The 23,802-nt window shown below is 34.3% G+C and overlaps 4 protein-coding genes across 6 annotated transcripts; 1 reads left to right on the top strand and 3 right to left on the bottom strand.

The window, feature by feature from the left end:
- Positions 1-865: 865 nt before the first annotated feature.
- Positions 866-1,839, top strand: LOC114181181 (uncharacterized). The gene has a single exon (XM_028067541.2). The coding sequence runs from the start codon at positions 1,059-1,061 to the stop codon at positions 1,611-1,613; it is 555 nt and encodes a 184-aa protein (XP_027923342.2). The 5' UTR covers positions 866-1,058; the 3' UTR covers positions 1,614-1,839.
- Positions 1,840-5,022: 3,183 nt separating this feature from the next.
- Positions 5,023-5,883, bottom strand: LOC114181307 (uncharacterized). Its single transcript, XM_028067727.2, has one exon. It carries the CDS (start codon positions 5,670-5,672, stop codon positions 5,118-5,120), a length of 555 nt encoding a protein of 184 aa, XP_027923528.1. The 5' UTR covers positions 5,673-5,883; the 3' UTR covers positions 5,023-5,117.
- A 145-nt stretch (positions 5,884-6,028) lies between these two features.
- LOC114181309 (xyloglucan O-acetyltransferase 4) lies at positions 6,029-10,763 on the bottom strand. Of its 2 annotated transcripts, none has more exons than XM_028067728.2 (3): positions 10,387-10,763; positions 9,796-10,085; positions 6,029-7,073 (listed from the first exon to the last, which is right to left on the bottom strand). In XM_028067728.2, exons 1-3 carry the CDS (start codon positions 10,697-10,699, stop codon positions 6,291-6,293), a joined length of 1,386 nt encoding a protein of 461 aa, XP_027923529.2. In that variant the 5' UTR covers positions 10,700-10,763; the 3' UTR covers positions 6,029-6,290. The 2 variants fall into 2 exon arrangements, with proteins under 2 accessions (XP_027923529.2, XP_085528818.1); XM_085672692.1 differs by having other exon boundaries at positions 9,796-10,080; positions 10,387-10,622.
- Positions 10,764-16,309: 5,546 nt separating this feature from the next.
- On the bottom strand, positions 16,310-23,341 carry LOC114181292 (uncharacterized). Of its 2 annotated transcripts, none has more exons than XM_028067710.2 (4): positions 22,763-23,341; positions 21,472-21,843; positions 17,111-21,387; positions 16,310-16,789 (listed from the first exon to the last, which is right to left on the bottom strand). In XM_028067710.2, the coding sequence occupies exons 1-3, from the start codon at positions 22,871-22,873 to the stop codon at positions 17,143-17,145; spliced, it is 4,728 nt and encodes a 1,575-aa protein (XP_027923511.1). In that variant the 5' UTR covers positions 22,874-23,341; the 3' UTR covers positions 16,310-16,789; positions 17,111-17,142. The 2 variants fall into 2 exon arrangements, with proteins under 2 accessions (XP_027923511.1, XP_027923512.1); XM_028067711.2 differs by having other exon boundaries at positions 22,802-23,341.
- Positions 23,342-23,802: the final 461 nt, after the last annotated feature.

Here is a 23,802-nt window from a genome sequence, read left to right as displayed (position 1 = left end):
CCTTTTTTCTTTATTTATCAATGATTATTCTATCATCTGTTCTAATATATTTCATTCTATTTTTAATAAATATTATTTTAGTTTATATATTAACTTATTAACATCACAATATTATTACCTATAATATAATGCATCTTTACAAAATCATACACACAGACGTAATAGCGTCTGTATTTATGTAATATATATATATATATATTATTAATTACATTTTAATGTATAAATAATTTTCATTTATGAATTTCTTTTAATTCTTGGACATATAATTGAATGCTAATAAATACCTTCATTAATCGTAAACATAACTCATATCTGCAAAGCATGAGAGACATGTGTCTTGTTCCCGTCAAAAAATGGAACAATATTATTGAAATTTTTTTAATTAATTCATGGAAGTATGTTAAATTTATATCCATGAAAACCCATCCTATATAATTAAAATTAAAAAATATCTAAGCCTTAATTTAGAACACAAAAAGAACATTATTAAATTCATAGCAATGAAAAATAAAATTATAATTATAATTACATTAAATCAAATATACTAATTATCGAACATTAATATTAAGAGATTATAATTTTTTACTAGGTTTTAACTAATTAAAAATACAATTTAACAACCGAATTTACCGATTAAAAAAAAGTTCATCACAAATCGTGAACGAAAAAACTTTTTCATTTGTAATGTAAAAATTTGACTTACATTTAAATTCCCAATAATTCCAAACTCAAAAAGAATTACATAATAGTTTATATTAGCAAATAATTTTTTTTATTTAATCCACTATTTATAAAAAAATATTAATATTATGCATGTATATTTAATTTTTTGTGTGTGTGTAAAATGCAAAACAAGTAACACTACAAATAATTGAATAAGAAAAATCTGAGTACCTGTGGAAGGGTGTGAAGAGTCAGAAAGAAAAATCCCATTCCTCTTTCTTCTTATCTTCTTCTTCTTTCTTATTGGATTTGCAATCTGTGGTGAAATCTGGGATCTGCGTGAGTTTGAGAGAGAGAGATCGGAGTTAGGTTAATCGGAATCGAAGAGCGTTTCAATGTCGGAAGGGTTCGCGATCGAACTGTACTTGGATCCGGCGTTGGAGAATCAGGTGCTGAAGGCGTGGAACATTCTCGCGCGCCGACAAATCACCACTCACCTCATCGAGATGGAGTCGCGCCCTCACATAACGCTCTTCTCCGCCCCCTTTCTAGAACCTTCCAAGCTCGAATCGCTTCTCAGAACCTTCGCATCCAAGCACGATCCTCTCTTTCTCTCCTTCTCCTCCGTCGGCACCTTCCCCAACCACGCCGACAACCTCCTCTTCCTGGCGCCCACGCCCTCCCTCTCCCTCCTCCAATTCCAGTCCCACCTCTGCGACGCCATCAGAAAAGAAGGTATTGAGATCTCCGACGACTTCGCCTTCAATTCCTGGATACCTTACTGCTCGGTTGCACACCATGTCCCCAAAAACAGAATGCCCGAGGCTTTCTCTCTTTTGCGGGAACTCAAACTGCCGGTTTCCGGTTACGCTACGGAAATCGCACTCGTGCAGTTCTCTCCGGTTCGTGAACTCTTCTCCTCTGTGCTCGGTAATAATGTAGAATCCTGACCTAAGGTTATGCCTAAGTACACCGCAGTTGCTAGTTTTTTTTTTTATTTGTTTGTTAATGTTAAGTTAGTGATATTGTATTAGATTATTAACTGCGTTTGATTGTTTCGAACTGAGAATGGCTTGGGAGGGTTTTGGTTCCTCCTGAAATTCTCTTGCTGTAATGATTTATGGTGTTAGGTAACACCAAATTCGATAGATGAACTTTGTGAATTTATCTCTGCTATTTGCTCCCTTGTTGATTTGGTTTTGGTGAGTTTTAATTTTTCTTTCTCTGAGGAATAGTTTGATATGGAAATTAATGTTGATGGTGAGTTTCAAATGGATTGGTAATGTGTCTGAGGTGGAATGCTGAATTGTTAGAAATGTGGTGGAAGACTTTGGGAACTTGGTAGAGATTATTGTAGGGCTGAGACGCTGTGAAATAAAGGTTGAGGTACATATGAAATGTAGTATGAGGATTTACTCTTGAGAATTTTGAATATGCTCTGAATAGAGGTTTTAAATTGTGATCATGGTTGCAGTTTTGTTGTAATGTTTGACATTTCGGAAAATGACGGACAGGTTCAGCCACAGTTATGGTGTTGTCGTGTGCTGAATGTGTTTATTTTTATCTTAGTATTAATTTGATGGATGGAACATGGTGGTGTTTTTCTCTTGGTTGCTCCCTTGTTTATAGGGTTAGTTTGACTAGATTCTTCATTCTTTTGTGTCTGCAAAATGCCTTATGCGATTGATCTGTTTGGTATAGTTTGATTAGTTGGGTTGGGTAAAAAAACTGAAATTGGATGGAAGTAGTTGCTAGGCCTGAGTGATACCATTTTATAGTTTTTGATCCTTTTTGACGTATGTGGTCTGTTCTGTATGATGATCTATACTATATATATTAATTGATGCATGTTTCCCGCCGGATATGAATTCGTGGCCAATGTTACTTGAATACATGAATTCACTATAATTCAATTAGTTAACGTAATTTACTTGGACACCTTACAAGCTTTTTTTGAAGGAATTTTTGGCTTTTATGCTCAACCAACTGTTGTAAAGTAGATCATGTTTATCTTAGTTCACTAACATTAGTCTTCAATAAGGATGAATATTTCTTGTGCAGTTAGATATACCATTTGGTTTTTTTTTTTTGTTTATCTTTTGGGCAAATGAGAAACAAGCTGAGTAAAATCTTCATGGATTCCTATAGTAAATTAGCGGATAAACTAAGCTCTAGTTTAGTGTTTTATTTGTTTATGTGAGTCCTATTAATTTTCAAATGAGGATTCATTAAAGTCCGACCTTCATTAATGCTTTGTTTGGATTAAAAATGTGAGTGGAAAGGATGAGAAACGAGGAGGGAGAAAGGAGGAACCAAGGTTTTTGGATTAAGGGTTGTAAATGAATTTGAGTAAAAAATTTATATTATGTGATTGGTGTGATTGAAAGAAAAAAAAAATTTAGTTTGTATTTTAATTTTAATAATATTATATAAGTTATTTATTTTATTACAATAAATACAAAACGTAAATATTAATAAAAAAATACTAAAATATAATAGTTTAATTTTAATATAATAGCTATTCCCATAAACGAACGCAAATCTGACCGCCATTGATGCTCAACTATTTTGAAACTCTTTAGCTACCGAGTGTAAATATAAAATCAACCAATTGAAGATCAAGAAATCACTGCAATAAGCCAATAGTAAGTGCCTATCATCCTAGAGCCTCACAACACCAAACAGAATAGACACATTAATCTCAATTTACAGACAAAACCTCTGAATTATACCATTTTGCCTAACTTCATCCACAAAACAAAGGAGATCGATTCCATTTATATCAATTCTCCCAAATTAAGATGTTGTACTTCATTATCAACAAGCTAGTTTAACAATAATTAATTGCAACAAAACAATTTTAAATCGAACCAAGTACTCTACTCCAACGACTATCCTTTACAGTAAACCATCAAATAAAGAAATACATAGCTCTGTATTCTTGTGAAAAGTATACACAATCAAATGCCTAAAGAAACAGAACTCAAATTTTTATGCCTTAAACCTTTTCATAAAAAAATATAAAAAAAAATTGAGTTGAACTTCTCCGCATTCAAATCAATTTATGAACTTAATTATAAAATTATTTTAGCTCATGCAGAAGAAAAACACAATTCATTACTTACTTATTTCCTTATTATCCTATAATTGTTTGGGAGGAGTTTATCCAATCAGAACATGAGAAAAATCATAGAATAAACGTCTTTTAGTGAGAGCATGTTCATTGCATAAATCATACTCAGGATTATTAGGATCACGATTTTAAAACCTGAACTTATAAGACCTCTCCATTAGAGTTTGCTAACATGACATAAAATAATACAACATATAAGACCTTGGATTATAAAAAAAATAATATATATATATATATATATATATATATATATATATATATATATATATATTTATCTCTTGCTCATGTTTGAATAATTTTTATTAATCTGTAATCTTTTGCTCTGTGAACAAGTTTTTGGACAAATGTTAACTTTTAATTTTTGTCCTACCATTATGTGGTGCCTTTACTTTTTTCTTTGTATATTTGGATGACTACTTTAAACCTCTTACTCTTTAAGTTTTAAATCTCGTACTCTTTAAGTATTATAAAATATGCAATATTTTATTTAATTAAATTTATCTATTAAATTGGATGTTAGGAGACTTCGAAATATAGAATGAAGCATTCTTAAATGAAAAATAAAAAATAAAAATAGGTATCTATAACTTAATTGTTATTATTACTTTAATCACCTGTACGTGTGTTAAATTATCACTCAAAAAGTCTCATAGTTTTTGTAATTTTGACGAAATTAAGTGACAAATTGCAACTTCACCTACTGATCTTGGATTAATTACTCATTTTATTTGTATAATTGAACAAATTCTCTCTCTTAGTTTATCATGTTAATTTTAATGCCTTTTAATTCTTAGAAATTTAAACCGTAGAAGCTAAAAAACATTAAAAACATTGACCAAACATAAACTAAAGAAAATGATATTTGAGTACAGAAAGTAAAAAGAAAAGATTATATAATTATAAAACTAAATGAATAATTAAAGTTTAAATTTTATTTTTTCCAAGAATTACAAGAACAACCTCCTAACTATTTCCTATTTCCAGCCCCAACTCGAATCACACTAATTAAAGCAACTCAACAATTTTAGAATCTCTCTCTTGTCTATCATCTCCTCCGCAGGCAAACTTCAAAGTATTGTCGTGTGTTAGGAATAAAGTAAATCATAAGCTAAGTTAAACCTATAAAATTCAGCTAAGAACACGTTTATACGAGTTTTAGCATATGAGCTTCAATTAGAGAAAAACAATAAAACCAGCAAAAAATTTAGAAAAAAATTATATGAAAAAATTTATACACACAAAGTAAAGCATCAGGTTATTCTAGTATAATGGAGAAACTTGTTTCACCCAGAAACTACAATCTAGTGTTAAAGAAAAGAGTTCAGGAATCTACATTGTTGCTGAGCACAAAGGAGAAGAGTTCACGAACCGGAGAGAACTGCACGAGTGCGATTTCCGTAGCGTAACCGGAAACCGGCAGTTTGAGTTCCCGCAAAAGAGAGAAAGCCTCGGGCATTCTGTTTTTGGGGACATGGTGTGCAACCGAGCAGTAAGGTATCCAGGAATTGAAGGCGAAGTCGTCGGAGATCTCAATACCTTCTTTTCTGATGGCGTCGCAGAGGTGGGACTGGAATTGGAGGAGGGAGAGGGAGGGCGTGGGCGCCAGGAAGAGGAGGTTGTCGGCGTGGTTGGGGAAGGTGCCGACGGAGGAGAAGGAGAGAAAGAGAGGATCGTGCTTGGATGCGAAGGTTCTGAGAAGCGATTCGAGCTTGGAAGGTTCTAGAAAGGGGGCGGAGAAGAGCGTTATGTGAGGGCGCGACTCCATCTCGATGAGGTGAGTGGTGATTTGTCGGCGCGCGAGAATGTTCCACGCCTTCAGCACCTGATTCTCCAACGCCGGATCCAAGTACAGTTCGATCGCGAATCCTTCCGCCATTGAAACACTCTCCGATTCCACTTCACCTAATTCCGATCTCTCTCCCAAACTCACGCACGCTAACCACAGATTGCAAATCCAAGAAGAAGAACGATATCAAGAACAAGAAGAAGAGAAAGAACTTCTTTATAACGTGCGTCTTACTGAGGAATGAGAGAGTAAGGGTTTTGGAGTAGAACGTTGCGATTACGTTTGCGTTAGGTTTGAATGCGTGAAACTGTGCCACTATGGCTGAATCGTATAAAAAAAAAAACAGAGAAAAAAAAAAGACTTAATTCTGCCAATAAAATGTTTATTGTTTCCGTCTTTTCCTTTTTTACAATTATTTCTTAAATTTTAAACTCATGAATCTTGAATTTTTTGTACTCATAAAAGCATATAAAATATTTATTTCAAAAATTAAAAAAAAAATAAAAATGATACACTGTCTTACACAGAAATTGGCCCACTCTATACCCTCTGTTATGGTCACTCACAATCCTTAACTACAGCTAGCACCCACATACAAATCGCTGCAACTGGAACCACATTTCAGAACTAGTGCTGATAAGTATAATTAATGACACTAACAAAATCTATGATCTGTGTATGCATCTGTGATGATGAAAAATATGGTAACTAAATCTGATGAAGATGATGAGAAGCTGAAACTTTTTTGATGACAGCAAGCAACAACTCACTCCACATATCAACAGGCCCAGGCATGCACCAGTGAGTGCAATCATTGTAACCCTTCATCCACTTGTTCCCCCAATGCTCCCCAGGGTGACCGTCAGGTCTCATTAGCATGGCTCTCGCAACATCCACAACCTCAAACCTACCACCACCTTCGCTCCTCGCTCTCTCAAACTCCTCCATCTGAACATTCCTCAATTGCCAATCAAACGCCCCAAAATCCACCTCGCTCTCACTCCTCGGCCCCGTCCTGTTACAGTACCCTCCGGTGTTCCAAAACCCGTTCTCAAAGTGCGCCGCCGCAAAACTCCTCATCACCGTCACCATCCCTCTTCTTCTGCACTCCCTGCACCCACTGATATGCCTGAACGCTGTTCTCAGCGCTTTTCTGAGGGGGAAGTCGACGTTGTAGGCCGTGACGTTGGGTTCGTTGCAGTAGACGCAGCCTACTTGTTTTCCAGCTTCGTGCAGACGCATCCCTCGGAAAAACCAGTGTCCGTCAGAGATCACTGCGTAGTCTAAGTTGGGAAGCTCTTTGGCCCAGTCACTGTCTACCTTGTCCAGCTGCATGTCGAACACGCTGGTGCCTGTGCCGTTCGCCATTCTCTCCTCGCCTTCCACCAGGAACCTGCTCCACAACATCATCAGCGTGAAGTTGTGGATCGGGAAATACCATTTCCGGAACCTGTCTTCTGAGTCCTTGTACATGTCCTTTGGAACTTCACTCTGCAAGGTTTTCAACAAAATTGTCACACCTCTAAGAAAAATTATTCTTTTCACTCTCTATTTTTTATCATACGGAGAATAATATTTTGACCTCCAGAATTCTATTTCGTAGTAGAATATGTGATTTAATGCTGGTCATTTTGAGAGAAAAAAGATACTGATATATCAATCAATATTTTACGCTAAATTATATCAGAAAATACAAAATGAAAATCAAATTATAGTGATTTTTTTTTTCTTATTTTCAATTTTTATTCCTGATTTAACATGAATAATTAATTTAAAAAAATAATAATACATTAATCGATAATTTATATTAAATCACGTTCAAAAAGTAAAATATTAAAATAAAAAATAAAATATCATTGTACTTAGAATAATCACACTTTTGATCTTTCGATTTTTTTATAAAAAAATACTTAAATAATAATTAATTTTAGTATTATAATAACGAATTTTTAATGTTAATTTATAAAATAAAAAACAATTAATCAACTTTTGATATTTATTAAAATAATTATTACTATAAATAAAAATTATATTTATCACTAAATAAGTTTCAATGTAGATGCTTCTTTATAGATTAACTAGGATTTCTTTCTTCATATCAAACACGTCATGGGAAGAATATGCAATTTCTGTTTTCAACTATTGATGTCATGCTACTGATATTGACATAACATTATGTGATTGACTTTTCAAATTAAAAAAAAAAAAAACAGTAACAGTAAAAAATATTATTTCTGATAAAGGTGTAGTTTTTTTTATATGCTATTATAAATGTTCATGTAGATTTGAAGATATAAAACAATTGGGAAAAAATGCAATTTTTTGCTAATTAAAGAACATTCAGACTATATCAGAAATAGTAGTGTGAAAGTTATTAATTGCAAGTATGAAAATGTACTATATAAGTGTGAAATTTTCTCTTTTCAAAATATACCAACAACAACTACAAAGAAGTAAAAAAAAAAAAAATTCAATATATTCAAAACTAGCAAATTTAGTGGAAAACGAAAGTTAAAAAAGTAAAGTGATTGAATTAACATGTATGATAAAACTAACCATTAAACAAGCAAAAGTGAGTAAAATGATTTACAACAACATAAATGCAGGAAAAATGGTGAAACATATTAAGAATTAAAATGAAAATAAATGAGTTTGAAAAACAAAAATACTAGGAGGTAAAATAATTTCATGTAAGTCTCATAAAATGACATCAAGGTACAATGACAGAAAATTACTTAAAAATCCTTTCAAATACATTATTTTCTACACCATCAATCACGTACATCAATTCAGATGAAAATAGTCTAGTTTAATTATTAGTCTCAATTTAAGGAGAGAGTTTAGGAATTTATTTTTCCCATAGTATGATAATATTATAATATTTTGTAGAAAATAACATTCTTTTTCTAAGTTAATTTTTAAAATAGTCCTTTTTTGAAAAGTTTGGTCGACCTATAGTAGTGTAAAAAAAAGGTTTTCAATTATAGTAATTTTTTCTAAGTGAAGCATATTTTGATCTTCCCTCTAATTTAGTTTACAAGAATCACATTCTCCTTTGTATGGAAGCAAAGAATTATGCTACTCAACGTGTAAAAAGGAACCATTCACTAAGTAATGGAACTGATATAACTTCAAATTCAATCATACAATTTAGTTTTGTTTACTTGGATATAGAATAAAAGTTAAAGGTTCAAGTTATAATTTAAATCAATTATTTAAGTTAATGTGATAAATATATATTCATTTTTAATGTATTAGCAATAATTATCATTTAATAATAATAATAATCATTCAAATAAACTATTGTACTTGTGTGTATGCATTTTTTAAATATGTGTGATATTATATTTAGTAGGTGATAATATTGTAATATTATTAAGTTAATATATAAAGTAAAATTATATTTATTAAAAATAAAGTGAAATATATCAGAACAGATGAAAGAATAACCATAGATAAATAGAATAAGAGAAAAAGCAGAAATAGCCGATTTTATATAAAGTTGGTAAAAATAACGGTCAATTTTTTAAAATTTAATAAATTATTATATTTAAAGGGTAAAATTGGTATTTTAAAATGTGGACACAAAAAGAAATCCCCTTTATATATTACTAGTGTAAACACAGGCGCTATCGCGCCTGTGTGTACGCATTTTTTGAATTATATTAATAATTGATGATATTGTAATGTTATTAATTTAATAAACAAAATAACAAAATAAAAGTATATTTATAAAAAATAAAATAAAATGTACGGAGAAAATAAGAGAAAAATAACTGTTGATGAATAGTAAGAGAAAAAAAGAAAAAGGAGATAAGTAAATAATTTTATAAAAACTTGTAAAAGTAACCGTTAAATTTTAAAAATTTAATAAATAATTAAATTATAAAGGGTAAAGTTGGAATTATGAAATGTGGACACAAAAGAGGAATCCCCTTTATATATAGTTATAGATTATAGATATGTAAAATGACTACTAAAAACATAATTCATTTAGTAATTGATAAGAAAATTCATAAATCAAAATTAAAGAAAACAAATTAATAAATTTATTAATGATAAAAAAATATATTAATTATCCAATTAATACTAATTCTTTATAAGAAAAGCTTCCTAATAGTTGGGCAAAATTATCAATAACAACACCAAAAAAGTCTTAAATTTCAGCAAATAGAACAGAATTTTCTGTAATTAATTACTATTAGACACTAACCTGTGACAAGAGGCAGAGAAGCGATTCCACGTGGTTTCGAGACACAGAGTCACCAATGAAAGCCATTGTTTTGCCATGAACAATCTGAAAGAAGGTTTTGGGATCAAACCTTGGAAGCTCACATTCATCAGGTTTCCATCTCCAATTCAGAAAATCAGAGTCCTTTCTGCCATGTCTGAAACAGTTTTTGCTATCAGGGATTGTAGGGCAACTTGAATTGGTGTAATAGCTTGATGACCCTCCCAATGCCTGCACCCAATGACCCTTAGAAAGGTCACATGGTTTCTGTTCTGCCCCAAAAAATAAAGAACACAAATTTATGTAATGTCATAAACTCAGACCCATAAAATCAAGTTAACAGACAAAAGGGTGGCGATCAAAATCCATGATCATGATCAAGGTTTTAAATTACACCAATTTCGTCCCATTGTTTGATTTTAACCAAAATTTTAAGAAAAATGAAAACTTTTAAGAGGTTACAGTTGTGGGGCATAAGAACTCTATAATGGCGGGACGAAATCATGGTTGTGGACCCTTTTTTGAAACCTGAACATGATTATGATGGTGAGTGGGATCATGTTTGGGATATACCCATTGGTGGTTGGGATGATGATGATGATGATGATGATGATGATGATGACTGTGTTGTGATGATGGCATCATGTTGTTGGTTTTGTGAATGATTTTCAAAGAGGTCATGGCCTTGTTGGGGCATGAAGGTGGAAGGGTTGGGATTGTGGAGGAAGAAGAGACAGAAAATTGAAGCCATTAAGAGAGAGGACAAGACAAAAGGCACACCCTTGCCTAAGGTCAGACCCAGAAATTTCTCTCTTTTGATATGATTATTATGATGATGCTTGTCCTGAAACATCGTACTAGATGTCTTCATGGTTTTCTCCAACATCCCTCTGACACTTTACACACAGAGAGAGAAAGGGGAGAAAATTGTGGGGTCTGGTGTGGTTCAATGTGAGAGAAGAAAAGCATGAGACACCAGAATCAAAATCATCATAACCATAATAATGATAATAATAATAATAATCAGAGAAAATTTTGGTGTTATAAACTTTGTGTAGTTGTGACTGTTACGATATGACAGAAAAAAATAAGGTTGTGATGTAACTGCAATGGTGAAACTTAGGTTACGAGAATGTTTTTTTATGCTATACCATTTTTACACACTCTACTGATCTGGAAAAACCAAGATAGAAATAGAAATATTTACAAAATTATTTTTTTTGGACACCATATATTAGTTTTCCTCCAAAAATTTACTATTTTATTGTCTAACAGCCATATTTTTTTATGCTGTATTAAAAAATAATTTAATTACGCAAAGAATTATATTAATTGTCATTAATTTTTTATTGTCATATATACATCAAGATCGTTTTGAATAATTAATTACTTTAAAAATCATTTTTGTAAGATTAATTCTAATTGAACAAAAGTATAAAAAAACGTTAAACATATATAGAATTGACTGGTGATATATTAATGTGTTAAAATTCATTAATTACTCAATAGATGTTTCCTTCTGGATTTTAAACTGGGATATTATTATATGGGGTAAAAGAATATTTTTACTGTCATTTATAGAATTTATTAACTATGATGAGTCTGTGTATGGAAATAAATTGACCAGTGTTAATTAGTGGTATGATTTTTTCATTTTTGACATGAGAAACAAAATTTTTGGTGTGAAACAAGTAAGTATTAGAAAATTTGATGAGAGTTGATGGTGTCCCTGATAAGGATGGTGCAGGAAAGTAAGGTATTAGAAAAGTAGTTTATCTTATGGAAAATGATCTTTTAACTACTAAATTTTGACAACTTTCTTTTATAATTTTAGGTATCATTTTTTAAGTGATTTTTTATTTTTTATCTTTTTTATTTTCAATCATTTAAAACCACTTAAAAGATAATACATCATGTTATAAGAGAAAGTTGTCAAAATTTAGTATTCAAAATATTATTCTTTTTATTTTATTTGTTAGAATTTTAAGAAGTGTTTGTGGAAGAGCACAATACTTGTGAAAGAGAAAGCATGGCATGCAATGAAAAGTGGTACTTTTATTTTTGTCAGAAGATAACATGAAGGGTGGAATGTGACAGATGTCAAGGTAGAAGTTAAGCAGTGCATGTGATCGTGTTGGAGGTGTGGACCATTTTTCATTGACACAAACCCTAATTTTGCGCCACAATTGTTACACTCTTTTTGCAGCTGAGGTTGTGTTGTTGGTGGAGAGTGAATATGGTCATGGATCAGTGTAATGTAAGGTCATGTGACAGAGGTGGTGGATCAAGAGTTTGACCCGTCTTTTGTGGAACATGGTTGGTGAAAATTCAATCACTAGTTATTAGTGTTATTACACATCAAATTTGTGTAAAAAGTGAATAGTGATAAATATAGATAAAATATAACGACTAAATTTTATAATTTCTTCTTCTTATAATTTAGAATAACATTTTTTAAGTAATTTTTAAATATAAAAAAATTAAAATTAAAAAATTAGAAAGTCACTTAGAAAATATCATCTGACATTATAAAACATAATTATCAAAATTTAATTGTTAAAAAATTATTTTTCTAAAATAAAAGGAGTGATGAAATAAACTTGCTCAAGTTAGCATGGTGATGGGAGAAAATTGAGTAGTGTAGATAATACATAAAGCATTTGAGCTTTGTTTAAACTTTGTTATTGGTTAGAAAAAGGAAAAAAGATGAATAAAAGAAAAATACTCCTTTCATCTTTTGTATGGTTTAAGGTCTTTCGGGTAAAACAATAAATATAATAGAGAAATTTACTTAAAGAAAAATTTATAAGATTTTCTGTTTTATTATTTTTATTTTTACATAAAAATGAAAAAGACATACATAAATTAATTGAGAATTAAGTAAAGAATAAAAGTATAAAGGCTTAAATACCTTTTTGGTCCTCATTTTCGTAGTGTTTGTTGCGGATGGTCCTCATTTTGACAGAAGGTTTTAAATGGTCCTCATTTTTACAGAATGTTTAAAATGGTCCTCATTTTTACAGAATGTTTAAAATGGTCCTCATCTTCGCAATTCGTGTTTTATTTGGTCTTTTTCTGTAATGCCGTTTAAATCATTAACGGAGCATTGTACAGCTGACACGGTTTGTATTAGGGTGTGTTACGTGTACTGTACAGGTGAGGATAAATAAGTGAGCTAGGGTTTTGGTAAGGAATGTTTGGGCAGTTTGTGAGTTTTGGCAATCTTGTTCCTCCATTCCCAATTGGTGTTGCTGCAATTTTCTTCTTCCAACAATCCCATTATATAGGTATGTTACGGTCCCAATCTTCGTGCACTGTTGGTGGTTCAACGAGAAATGGATTAACCCCTAGTTGTAGCTGCGGAGAGATGGCAGCTTTGAGGATGGCAAGAACTCCAAAGAATATTGGTAGAAAATTTTGGGTACAATCTGTTTTTATTTTTGTGTTAATAATAGATTGGTTTTAATTTTTGGTTTATTGATTTACAGAGTGGTGGTTCCAATAATGTGGGCTGCAACTTTTTCAAATGGTGGTGTTGATGAAAAGGATATCATCATGACACAAATGAGGCGATTAATGATTTGGAGAAGTCATTAAAGGTTGCTGAGAAGAAGCTACAATTAGTAATAAGGTTCTTGTGTTGTTATTGTATTATTCGTACTTTTATTGTGTGTAATCTTTTAAAGTCCAATCTATTTTGTACTATTGTTAAATGAAAAAATAAATTAGTTTGATTATGTTGATATTAGTTTAATCTGAAGTAAGTGATATTGATATAAGCTTAGAAAAAAATAAATTGATCTAAGTCTGGAAGAAGTTAAATTCATAACGTTAATTCATCCTCATCAAAATGCACTACATCAATGTTTGGCAAAAGTGAAACTGAACAAAGTTTAAGGAAAGTCAAAATGCAGTACATCAATAATGGATTCTACATCAGAAATTCCAAAAAATAACTAAGACGTTTGTAGCTGCTATCATGACCTCCTCCTAATTTGTAATTTCATCCTAAACTGCTGAGATGGTTCTTCTGGTGTTGGTAGTGGTGCTGCTTGACTCTCCACTTCATTCCTTTGTGATTGAGTTGTTTGAGTTTTAGCAGTTGGTGCATTCTCAGCAGTTTGTGCATTCTCAGCAGTGTAGGCATCTGGTGTAGTCTTAGTAGGTAATTTAGAAACCATGCAGAATCACAACCATTGAATGACAAATAAACTCCAAGATAGAATTACGAAAACCCTAACCCACGAGCAATTACAACCCAGAAAACCCTAAACTCACTTACCTCATTGATGATGATTAATTGGAAAATTGAAATGAAGAGCGCAACTGCAATCCAATGATGAAATGGTCAGTATTAGTTGTTTCCTATGCAAATCCGAGCTCAAGAAAGACGAAGATAAAGAGATTTCTCTAATTGCAAAATTTTCCCTAAATTGAAAAATTAACGTTAATTGTTAATTAGCCACATGTACAGTAACACACCCTAATACAAATTGTGCCACATGTAGAATGTTCCGTTAATGATTTAAACGGCGTTACAGACAAGGACTAAATAAAACATGGACTGTGAAAATGAGGACCATTTTAAACATTCTGTCAAAATGAAGAACATCCACAACTAACACTACAAAAATTAGGAAAAAAAAGGTATTTAAGTCAAGTATAAAAGACCAAAGGGATTTTATTTTTAGAATCACGGTTACCTAAAATAAATAAAAGTTACATATATTTGTAAGTATAATTTAGTATAATTTTTACAATTTTTTTTATAAAAGTTAAATCATCATAATTATGTAATTATTCGATGGAATAATAGTACGAAGGTTTATTCTCTTGTGAGCGTATTCATCGGAGTTGTAGAAAATTGGTATACAATCGTACAATTTATTAAATGCATTGTATAATAATACAGTTGTAAAAAATAATTTCGTGAGAACGCGTTGAATTGACGTTGAAGATGAGAGTTACTGTTGGTCCATTGATTTAAATCAACGAACGTAATTTCTTCACTAAAACACATCATGCATGAAGATATAGCTTAAATGTTTCCTTTTATCAGTTTCTGATTAGAAATAAAAGATTTATCGATATTTGCAGAATAAATGTCAGCAATCAAGACCACAGATAAATGATAACATTATTTACAAGGATAAAAAATATTTGTGTTCAATATAGAATGGGATCACTAAACAAGCTTAAACTCTCCAAAACTGTGTTTTCATTAAAAAAGAAGTTATAATAACATTCAATTTGTTCTATAGCAAGAAAAAAAAATCAATTCTCACACTCTTAGAACAAAAAACAAACACACCCCTCACAGAAAATATAAGACTTTAATTATTTACATAAACACTTTTTCCTTATTCCATGGTAAAAAATTAATTTGGTCAAAAAGTAATTAAAACAAACACGTATGGTGAGAATTTGAAATGATATTAAGATCTTTAGAGCTTAGTTGTGAGAGTAAACAAACAGAAGAACCTTCATCTTTCTTGTTTTTTGAGAGAATTGAATTAAGGTATCATTTTTCAGAGAAACAGAGAAGAGATTTTAATTTGAAAGCAGAGTAAGTACACAAAATTGAAGTTTCCTTTCCCACTCAGTGGATGGTGACATCGCAGAAGTAGTCAGAAGTCAAAAGCTTTCCTTAAAAAGAGTATGGTACGAGGCTTGAGGCAGCATTTAATGTGAACTTTATCTCACGTTAATAATAGTAATACAACTAATAGCTATTGAGTAAGAATGAACTGAAAGTTATCGATTTTCCAGTAGCCAAGCAAGATCAGAATAATTGTACACAATGCTCACCAACTTGTTGCTAATTCAAAACAAAGAAATTAATCCAATCCCTTAACTCATCACTCTTATTCGAGATTGGTTACTCAAAAGTAAGTTACTGATTATATCACTATTTCCAAATTCTGACAAACAAGTGCTCATACCAAACATATTGAAACTGACTCTAAAATTTTCAACCAAATTGTTGACCCAATGCACTGAAATGTCGAATTGTATGAACAACATCCAAAATCACGATGAACTATTTGAGCTTTAGCTTTTACAACAACTTTCTTACAGCAACAAGGTATGCCACTAAAACTGGTTTCGTATTTCCTACGGTCCAGAGAGCACTTGTGTTCATAACATAAACACTTAATTTTAAATAACTAAGCGACTAAGATAAAAGAATTGTACACTTGGCAAACGAGAAATTCTTGCTGGAAGGAGGGCGAATGAATCATATCTTCTGTAGGCATATATGATGCCTGGCTGTGCTGACTTAGTTGTGCAATTCATTTTTTTCAAGGATAACTACTGTAACAAGAGTTAACGAATCACGAATTTATGTTGCAGCTAAGAACATCAAGGCATTGCCCATACAATAAAAGGAAGAATTCAAAGAAACTCTATAAACAAATTCTAGATATGATACCAAAAAAAGAAAACGACGCAAGTGCAGGGCGATAACAAATAGAGGGAAGAGACACATAGGCCATGGTGGCTAACCTGTGCATATATCAATAACCAGAATGTGAAAGTGACAAAATTCGAAAGTCAAGACTACAGCAATAACTATATATGTAACAAAAGTTGGAAAAAAAATGATTTAAAGACAAACTGGCCTCAAGCCTAGCCAGTTCATACATCCAATCCTCTCCTTCCAAATGCTCGAGAATGGATTGGGGTCGGTGCTGTCGCAGAACAGTCACAGTCAAACACTTGATGCCAATTTCTCTGATTCTAAGCGGCGGCATTATCACACCTGCTGTTTCAGTTAGATATCTACACAGGAAAAACTTATCTGCAAGCGACAATCTGGGAGCAGATTCATACAAAACAACTGCATCAGAGGATCTGGATCGCTTTATCAAGTCAGAAATGAAGCGGCACATCAGCAGCACGGGTACCATCTCTGCTCTTTGTCCATGGCTCAACACTCAAGTATCTCCAATTTATCAGACATTTTCCTTAATAGCTGCACCAGAACAGATACAAATTCAATACATTACAAATTAAGGAAATTGCATAGCAAAAATACATCAGTATAACAAACAAATAAAGACAGATATTTGGCGCATGCATAGAGAACTATTCTTTTTAACAAAATATGCTAAGATTCAAAAATACAAAATGAAAGATTATAGCACATTTAAAAACGCCAAATACAAGGCAAACTCATGGACCAAGAGAGCTAATAGAGCTAATAGGGCCGCAGAAACATGAAATAACATCCAATTTCAGCCAAGAAAATGCAGAAAAAAGGATTAGGAGGACAGAAGGCATAAAAGTGGCTAACCTCTTGAACATTTGTGTTGACGAACCATGACACTATTGCCGTGAGTGTTGCTTATAACCGAATCTTTCAGCATCCCAACCACCATCAGGCTCTTTTCTTTTCAATGCAGCAGCCCCTGCCATCTGAAACATCTTCAAGTGGTCCTCAATTGAGGGTTGTGGGTTCGGGACAGACATTTGCCTCAATCCTGAGGGCAATCTTTCGTCCCTCCGTTCTGTATCTGCTACACCAGGGCCTGAATTAAGATCCAGACTTTGACTTCCCCATTTTCTGCTGTCAGGTATCACATTACTAGTACCACCTGGAAGACTCATGACATATGGACGAGGATATGTGGATGAAACGACACCACCAGGCCCCACTGGCTGTGTAGGCATGGTAGGAAAACATAGCCCGCCCACATTCGACGAATCCATAAATGCATTTGAACCAGAAAAGGAGTTTGAGGATAATGGAAAATTGGTTTCAAATGGAAATCCAGGATATGGAAAAGCTGTAGTGGACGGATAAGCAACAGCCGGTGAGGATGAAAGTACTGATCCCCTGTAGATTTCAGGACCAAAAGGTGTGCTACCTGTTGGACCCATTATTCGTTGTGCCCCGGCACCAGTAACATAACTCTGCTCCCCTCTACCAGATAGAAGTGGCGGGACAGTAATTGCAGAATAGGAATTGCCAGGAGGAAACCATGCAGAATAATTTCCATATTCAGCACTGTTTGTTCTCGTGCTATGAACAGCACTTGGAAACGGCACAGAATTTTTCATCTGCTGACTACGTATAGGGACTTCACTACCAACTTCTTCAAGGCCAGGCCCGTTATTTAAGTCAAAGTCTCTTGAGACACTTCCACCATTAGACAACCCACTAGACAATGACGGCTTGCTTGGTAAAGCAGGAATATCCAGTTTGCTTATAGAGAAAGTACCAATTTCAGGAGTCTCATCAACTCTGTTTAAATCGAGATCAAGACCCACACTACGATCATGCGGTCCAGAATCTAAAGAACCATGTGAACCAACATCTTCAAAACATCTCTCATCTGCCACATTCAAGTCAAAATCTAAGGGGGGGCGATTTTGTTTGATAGAAGTGACATCAACAGAAGTAATATCATTAGTAGAGGACTGCATCTCAGTATTTTTCCTAGGTTCAGCTGGTCGAAATGCACTGGTAGCGGCAGATCCTTTCCATCCAAGCTCCCCCTTGATCCTCAATGGGTTTTCTGGTGGAACAACCGGCCCTTTAGCAGCGGATGCAACAGTAATTGAAGGGTGGAAGCCACCAGAGATGGACGAAATAGGAAAAGGCAACGGGCAAGGAACATGAACTGCAGATGATGTGATAGGATCATCCTGTCTGGCAATCTCCCCTTGGCTTACATCATCAACAGGAAAGCCTTCATTTAAATCAAAGTCAAGTTTTACAGCTGCATCAGCACCAGCTGTAGAGCATGCATGCCTCTCTCCTGAAACTTCAGACGGGTTTGCATCAAGCTTTTGCTCACATGATTTGGACACTTCACTCTCTGTCCTAGCCATTGCTTGTAAATCTGGCTGAACTGATGAACCAGAACACTGACCAATGGTTTCTTTTCTGCCCATATTAACTTCAGCACATTCATTAGAATCATCTGGAGCAGAAGAATCCTGCTCGATAGGTCTTACATCAGGCTCAATCACAACTGACTTCATGTCATCGGCACTTTCATCCTTGGGTACAATTAAAGCATTGCCAGAAGCAGGTGACTCCTTTTTTAAATATGCAGACTCACAGTTTTCAGCAATTGGAGAGGCCTTTTGCACTAGTATTCCAGTACCTGTTGCTTTCTCCACACTAATCTGGTTCTCATTATCCACCACACCTGAAGTTAACTCCGGCTGCTTTTCACCAGATACGTTTTCTGACTCAACATTTGTAACAGGTTTTGAAACCAACATTTTCTCATCCTCAATGATCTCCTCACTCATGTGATCAACCTTCTGATCATCATCCAAGGAGGAGGCCCTTGGCATTAATTTAGAGTCTGAAACTTCAGCGTCTGCATTACTCTCCTTTTTTGCTGTCAGTATAGTAACAGAAGTATCTTCTTTGGTTTCGGTCCGTAAGCATGGACCTTCAACATTTTGTGACAAATTTGTAGGGGAGACATTTATATGAGTGTCATGGGATGAAATGGTTTCACCATCCCCTGAAAAATCACGTGACAGAGTCATGGCAGGATGCCTCAACTCATTCTTTATCTGCAATGAATCAACTGTATTCAAAGGATGCTCCCCTGTAGCCCTACCATTCAACTCCGAAAGAGTGCGAACAGCTGCTTCACCAGAATGCTTTAACTTCAAATCATTGCCTGAGCACATTTCATCTGCTGCAGGAGACTTTCTCTCAGGGGATGCCACAGGTGACGCATTTTCAGATCTGGATATTTCCCCAGCAGCCACAGTGGCTAGTAGGTTCATCCCATCGTCTCCATGGGAAACGGATGAACTTGCTTCAGAAAACTTTACACAGCTTTCAACTAACGCATTCATGGGGCTTAAAGAAGCATCATAAGTCTGCCCTGATCTGGAAACAAACCCAGATGGCAAACTAGTTGGCTTTGATGTTTCTAATACCTTATCACTATCTTCATTTGCCCTGCTTCGCTCATCAACTATTGGAGTACCCTTACCTTCATCACCAATCAAAGCATCATTAGCATCACAAGCCTCATTCATCATATTTGACACATGGGTCAGTAAACACTCGGCCTTAGTTTTCACTCTTCTGTCCTGATTATCATTCCGGTCAGCAGGAGATGAAGCTTTGCTGCTCGTTGTAGCTGGTTCTTCAAAAGAGCCCCCGCTAGCTCCCCTTGAAGGACTGCGACCGGTGTTTGGCAACCTAAGAATCAGTCGCTGGTTATTCCCTTGATCGGCAAGGGCCTGGTCAATTGATTTTTCATGGGATGCTCGAGTTGGTGATACTTTCTCAGAAGGTGAATTTCTGGTTGCGTGTTTTGCAGAGTTGTGCTCCTTTTGACCTACCGCGGTACCAGCCCCCCCATGTACGCCATTGCTTGACTTGCGAGTTCGAGATGTACAACCATGAATTTTACTTCCACTCATTGACACTGCAGTAGAGCTCTTTGCATCTTCCCTGCAAGAACCAATAGTCTTAGCATGTTCACTAGAACAAGTTATACTGTTATTTTGAGATTGACTAGAACTGCTGCTCCTCTCCTCTTTGATAGGTGTCAGAGGTAGATCTGACGTTGCAGCAACAAAGAATTTACTGTTTTGATCTTTTGAGTTCACGCCTGCTGGGGTAGTCGATGATTTAGTAGAGGCAGGAGATGAAGACTTCGACAAAGCTTCTCCAGAACTTAACTTAGATTGGGAACTTTTAGATAATGAGGGTTGAATTGCGGAGCTCTTCACAACGTTATCAGAGGATCCGCCTGTTTTCCTATTTCCAACATGAGGAGACTCCGAGTTTGCTGGCTTTGCTGGCCAAGAAACAGCACGGTTTGAACCAGACTTTGAATCATTCATGTTCATTTCAGCTTCCACACGCCTCTTCCATGTGTCCACTAAACTCCGGGCTTTCCTCTGAATTTCAGCATTCTTGTGCGTGCGTAAATGATTGACAGACTTACCAACATTACAGGTCTGCAGTGCATGAAGGTTCACAGGAAGCTTATCCAATGCACGCAGTAAAGCTAACAAAAAATCATCAACAGACTTGTCACTTTCTTTGGGATTTCCATCACCAATTTTTCCCTTATGGACCTCCTGCAGCCATTCATCCAATACAGGTAAACCCCTAAGCTGTACAAACCAGCCCAGACAGTCGTACCGGTCTGTAAGTGCAATTACATCAACAAGCATTATCCGCCCAGGTAAATCAATCTTTTTATCAGCACTGTCAGGCTGCATAAGCTGTACCAGTTTTTCAACTCCTTCAAAGTCCACAAGCCCACCTTTATCAGTTATTTTAGCAATCTCGGACTTTAACATGCTCTCCGGTCTAAACTGACCAGAATCTCCATCTTCTATCTTAAATAACCGCTCCTTTTTAGATGAATCAGAACCCTGATCACCCCGCTCTCTCTTTTTACCCTTACCCTGTGCACCAAACGAAGAACTATTTTGTATATTGTCAGAACCAGATTTCAAAGACTGTGTTGATGCTGGACCATTCAAGGGTTTTGGAGAACGGCCTCCTGACTGCACAGCCCCATGCATTTCTAGTTTTGTCTTGTCTAATAGCTGGTTAACTTCTTCCTGTTGTTCCTGAATTCATCAACAGACCAAAAATGTATAAATAAATCATTATATACAAAATTATGACAAAACGATATTTATAAGAAAACTAACATTAAGGTAGTCCTTATCAGTTAGCCACCATAAACAGTTGTTCTCAATGTCATAAACTCGTCGACAGACAAATGCGGATATCCCTGAAGGAAGTTCAACACCTTTACGAAGAAATGCGACTTTACACGGATGGAGTAATGATGCAGCAGGTGTTTCATCCTTGTGAAAGGAGTAAAAAACTTCGTTCGGTGCAGCTTCCAGCACAATTCCTTTAGCGAGTTTTAAATCAGCAGGTCGGTAAAGCCAATGTACTTCTAAACTTGGACTTTCTTGTTTATCATAAGATAACTTGCGAATTATTCCAATAAAAGGAGGGGAGTCCCTAGGTGGCTTGAAGAGTGCACAATCACCGGCGCGAATCTTGCGTCCATCCTACAATGATTATGTACAGTGATTAAATAACCAAAATCTACAAATATTCAAGCAAAAGACAATGGTTATTTATAGAAATATATTATGAACGTAGATGCAAATAAAATTAAGAGAAGAAAGAATCTCAATGCATAACAATATCAGATAACACAACAAGGATTTGGTTATCAAATGCAGACAGCAACAATTACAACCCACAAGAGGATCAAAAATAGGAATTTGCCACAATCATATATATGGAGAAATTTAGAATCAGATACCATTATGAATACAATTTACACTCAGGATTTACAAAGAAGAATTCAATATAACTTTTGTCACTCAAATGTTATTATTAATATATTAATACATTCAATAACATAGTAGAGCAGTGAATTCCATAAAGGCAGAACCATCCTGTAGATTTCAACCCAAAATACCAGTAATTAAAAATAATGTAGCAAACAATAAATAAAACCATTAAAATACAGGTAGACAGCAAGCTTTGAAAAAATAAAAATAAAGATCAGGAAGAGAAAGATAACATTTTCCCCAAATCAGTAACAGCTTGGCAAGAGCCCAACAACAGCTTCCTAATCTCAATCTTTCACACACACATGTATTCTCTAGTATAAAAAAAAAAAAGAAAACAAATCAATAAAAACCCACAACTCATCAAGACTAAGATCGAAAACAACGAGGACACAACCGATTAAAAACTTTTTAGTAACAAAACTAAAAAATTAGGTCAAACCAGACAAAACACGATCACAAAGGAGATTACCGAGCTTTTTCAATTAAAATCACAACTACACTTTTTTAATTAAAAAATTTTGACATAATCCAAACAATCAAAAAGGACCTGGAGAGGAAATTGATCGAAAACACAGTGAAAAACTAATAACGGTTTAGATTTATATATATATATTTATATATATACTTTGCATATAAATTGAGACGGTGAAGAATCGATGGCTACAGTGGTCGCGTTAGCAGGTACAGGCCACATGTGCCGATTGTGTTTCCACTGGTCACCACCACACCCATGCATAATCCTCCATCTTCCGTGTCGATCCCAGCTTCGCCCCTGAAAAGAAACATCAATTCGAAACCGAATTCCCACGCCTCGTCTTCGAAACCCTAGATTTGGAACCACCACTGAAGGGGGAAACCCTAGATCAAGAACGACATCGCAGATCTCCTCCTCCAATCCGCCTTCGGCGAGGTAGTAAAAGGGGATTTTAGGGCTCGGTTACGCACGTTCCCAATGATCGGCTACAGAAAGGGAAAGGGTTCTTCTTCGCGTTACAGATCGAGCGATCGCTCTGGAAACTACGGAAATCCAGAGATTTTGTGCGAAGGAATAGCGAGATGAGAGAGAAAGTGAAAGACAGAGAAATCGCGAGAAGAGAGAGAAAGGGTTGGGTGAAGAGGGTGTTGCGCTTCACTCACGCGAAACGGTGAGATTTTGTTGAAAGAAAATTTGGGAGAAAAATTTTAGAGAGGATGAGAGAGAAAAGAAGAAGAAGAGAATACGAGAAAGGTAGAAAAATAAAAATAAATAATTATAAAATGGAAATTATATATTTTGATTGATTGATGTCTACGATTCCACACAGTCTAAAACGACGACGTGGATATGCTAAACGATACCGTTTATGGACACATGTGTATCTGTATCTTCCTTTCAAACTTTCCTTCTCGCTTTTCGTAAAATAATGTAGTGTGTAATACATAATATAATTCATTATAATTACCTATACCATTAATAATAAAAATATATATAAAAATTATTTATTTTATAATATTAATTTTATAAAAGTTATTTTATAATATAATTAACTTTTTATTATAATACAAACAAGTGAACTCACATGCATTGCTGTGTTTCTACTAATCAATAATAATAATTAAATAGATAATAATTCACTACAAAAATTTATAATATTTATTATTCATCACAAATACAAATAAAATTAA

This window comes from Vigna unguiculata, chromosome 4, assembly GCF_037176805.1.
Source record: "Vigna unguiculata cultivar grain cowpea cultivar isolate G323 ecotype 2 chromosome 4, ASM3717680v1, whole genome shotgun sequence".
In the NCBI taxonomy this organism is placed as follows: domain Eukaryota; kingdom Viridiplantae; phylum Streptophyta; class Magnoliopsida; order Fabales; family Fabaceae; genus Vigna; species Vigna unguiculata.
Note: the sequence above shows the minus strand (reverse complement) of the source record. Positions and strands in the feature narration are given on the sequence as shown.